Source organism: Pinus tabuliformis, chromosome 1_2 (assembly GCF_031772625.1).
Source record: "Pinus tabuliformis cultivar Carrire ecotype Pingquan chromosome 1_2, CPIR1, whole genome shotgun sequence".
Lineage (NCBI taxonomy): Eukaryota > Viridiplantae > Streptophyta > Pinopsida > Pinales > Pinaceae > Pinus > Pinus tabuliformis.
In genome coordinates, this window is record NC_142298.1 from 944345538 (window position 1) to 944348672 (window position 3135).

The following is a 3135-nucleotide window of genomic DNA, read 5'->3' on the forward strand; positions in this document are numbered from 1 at the left end:
ACGCTTGGTAGATCTCAAGTTAAGCTGGATCTAGAATGGTTTAATTTCCCCCTTAAATGAGTTATATTCCACATAAATATCATGGTTAAATACCATAGATTCTCAATACCATGAGCCATTTTTATTTTATTTTTTTAAGATTATTTTTGTTTTGCTATTTTTATCTTTATGTTTAATTTTTTATTTTATTTTGAACGAGTTAAAATGTTTACATTACATTAATCTTTTTATTTAATTTTATTATTATTATTATATTATTTTTATGTAATTTGACTTAATCAAAATATTAAACATTACATTACCACATCTCTACCATATTGGGCTAGAGAGTGCCTCTCCGTTCACCATGTTAAATAAAGAATAAGTTTTTTGCTATTAAATAAACCAACCTAGATCCATCTTAACTCCTAATCTACCAAGCCCTAGGAGGGATCAAAACTTTTTTCACTCTAGAAGAGGTTTGAATATCAAGACATTTGATCCCTCTAAGGGCTTGGTAGATCCAAAGTTATTGGTTTAATTCCCCCCTTTAAATAGACTATATTCCAGATAAATATTATGGGTTCTCAAAACCATGTCTCAATACCATAAGTCATTTGTATTTTTATTTTTATAGTATTATTTTTTATTTTTTTAACTATGTCGGAGGGCACTCTACAACTAAGCACATGAGGGAAATGTTGTAACATAACGTTTTATACATATATATAATACTTCAATTTTCATTACATTAAACTTTATATAGTGAGACAAAGTAATTGAAAGTAATTCCTGACTTGGAGAATGGAGAGGCGGTCATGGGGTTTGATGTCGTGACCTCCGACGGTTAACAGCCATGGACGCACCTGCACCTGCCCCCAAACCAGGTTTCTTCCTTTACTCCCGCCAGCGTTGATTTTACCTACTCCGGGTTTTCCTTGACTGCCATAAACTGTTTACGGTTTCCCTCTCCCACTCTGGTTTACAGAACTCCCCGGCGAATAAACCACGGTTTACTGTCATTTTGCTGTCCTCATCTGGTAGCTGTCATAACTTCCCCCAACAATCATGGATGACCTGGGCGAATTCTTGGACCCTTTGGAGGATGTGCCCTCATGGTCCCCCACCAATACCACTACTGCCAGCGTCTTCCCCTTCATGTCTGAACTGACTGACGAGGTTGAAGCCCTACCTCTGATAACTCGACCTCTCATCTCGCCGGTTACCCTTCCAGAAGAAGTGACCTCTCCCCCTGTGCTCATTTCACAGTCCATCTTACCATGTACACAGGCACACACTGCTCCATCGCTCAAACCAGTTATTCAAACCCTAGCTCCTGATAACGTTTCGACCTCACTCTCGGTGGTGTCCGGATACATTACTCCTAACCCCCCTCAGGGCTCGAAGGCAGTGGTTTCGGGTCATACTGCTGCGCGGACCTCCTCGGTTCCCTCTCGGGGACATTTCACAAGCATCGGTCCCATCTCTGGAATTTTCGCTACCATCCCGCAGGAGGCATCGGAAAACCCTAGGGTTTCACTGGGACCTTCATTCCCCGTTTCAACATAGGAGGCGATGGACGCTGGGGTTCCAGGACAGTCGAGAAAGAAACGGGGTCCAAAGATTCGAGCCTGTGCAGCGCCACTCAATATTGTTGAAGACATCAAATTGCTCAATGACATGGACATTGCTGCGAAGGTCTTGGTCGGTTGGGTGCGTGGTAGACATTACAGTGTAGCCAAACTGCAACAATGGGTTTTGGATGTTTGGGGAGATAATCTGAAGGAGATTCCAAAGGTTCAAACCCTAGAAAAAGGGTGGTTCGCACTACACTTTAGCAGCTTGGAGCACACCAACTGGGTGTTGTCCACGGTTTGGCACTTAGATCTGGCCCCGGTTCTCCTCCGTCGATGGACTCCCCTTTTCGACCCAGCGAGGGAGAGGGTGGATGCAGGTCTAATTTGGGTTCGTTTGCTCAGTCTACCATTGCACTTATGGACAGAGGATGTCTTCAGGCACATTGGAAATGCACTCGGTATCTACCTCACCTTTGATGATTCTTATCAGACCTCAGGGAAGTTAGCATACGCAAGGATTTTGGTACATTTGGACCTGTCTGAGGGTTTGCTGGAGTTTATTGATATTCGCTGGAGGAACCACACCAGACGGCAATTGCTGGACTACGAGGGCGTTCCCTTTAGATGTTGTTGATGCCATAAGGTCGGGCATATTTTTAAGGACTGCCATCTGCTGAAAAAAGAAGAAAAAATAGACCACAGAATAGGAGGTGGCCTCCCATCAGCATACTCATCAGGAAGCACAGCCCAAGAGACAAGTTCCCTTGGCCACACCAAACCCGGACGCAGCTGAGATCCCGGACAAACCGCAAAAGATCCCAACAGTTGATGCAATGGCATCTCCATATCCAAAGAAGTGCGAGTGGCCTCCAAATCATTCGCAACCTTCACAGTCTCATCCACAGTCGCCATCTGAGGGCCTGCCCTCAACGGGTATGAACTCTTCCATTCCTATCCCCACTTGCAGCTCTTCTCATATTGACTGTTATTTATCTAGAACTTTCTCTTCACTGCATGTGTTAAACCATACAAGTGATCATCTAGATTAGCATTTGTGTGCAATCCCCCCTAAAACTATTCCTCTCACCTGCCCAATAGCATCCACTCCCATATTTTACCCTGCACCCACCCCAAATCCATCTCCTTATCCCCCGTCTTCTACTCCTTCCTTACAAGCCCCCCATCCTGGGAGATACATGACCTGCTCACAATCAAAAAGACAAGCCCAGGATCAATTTGGGCTTGAAATCCTACACTCCCCCCTCCCCCAAAAATTCAGAGGGGTCGACCCTCCTTCCTTTCAAAATCCCAAGGCACTGCTAAAGATGAAATTGCTTTGGGGGTTCAATCCACCATTCCAGGGACTCTTAGAGCAAGAGGTTCCCAGTCTACCCCCCTCCATGAAGTTTTTCTCCTACAACTATAGAGGGTTGGCTAGGCCAAATAAGAAACTAGCCCTTCGTAGACTGTCAAAAAATGAACCACTTGATATTATTTTTATGCAAGAAACTCTAGGACCCATTCTAGACATTGCGCAGTCCCTTCAAAATATGCTCCCTGGGTGGATTTTTTTTGGTCT

General features: G+C 44.1%; 1 protein-coding gene across 1 annotated transcript; it reads left to right on the top strand.

Annotated features, from left to right (window-relative positions):
• The first annotated feature begins 1554 nt into the window (after positions 1-1554).
• On the top strand, positions 1555-2190 carry LOC149209058 (uncharacterized). The gene has a single exon (XM_089398504.1). It carries the CDS (start codon positions 1555-1557, stop codon positions 2188-2190), a length of 636 nt encoding a protein of 211 aa, XP_089254630.1.
• The last annotated feature ends 945 nt before the right edge of the window (positions 2191-3135 follow it).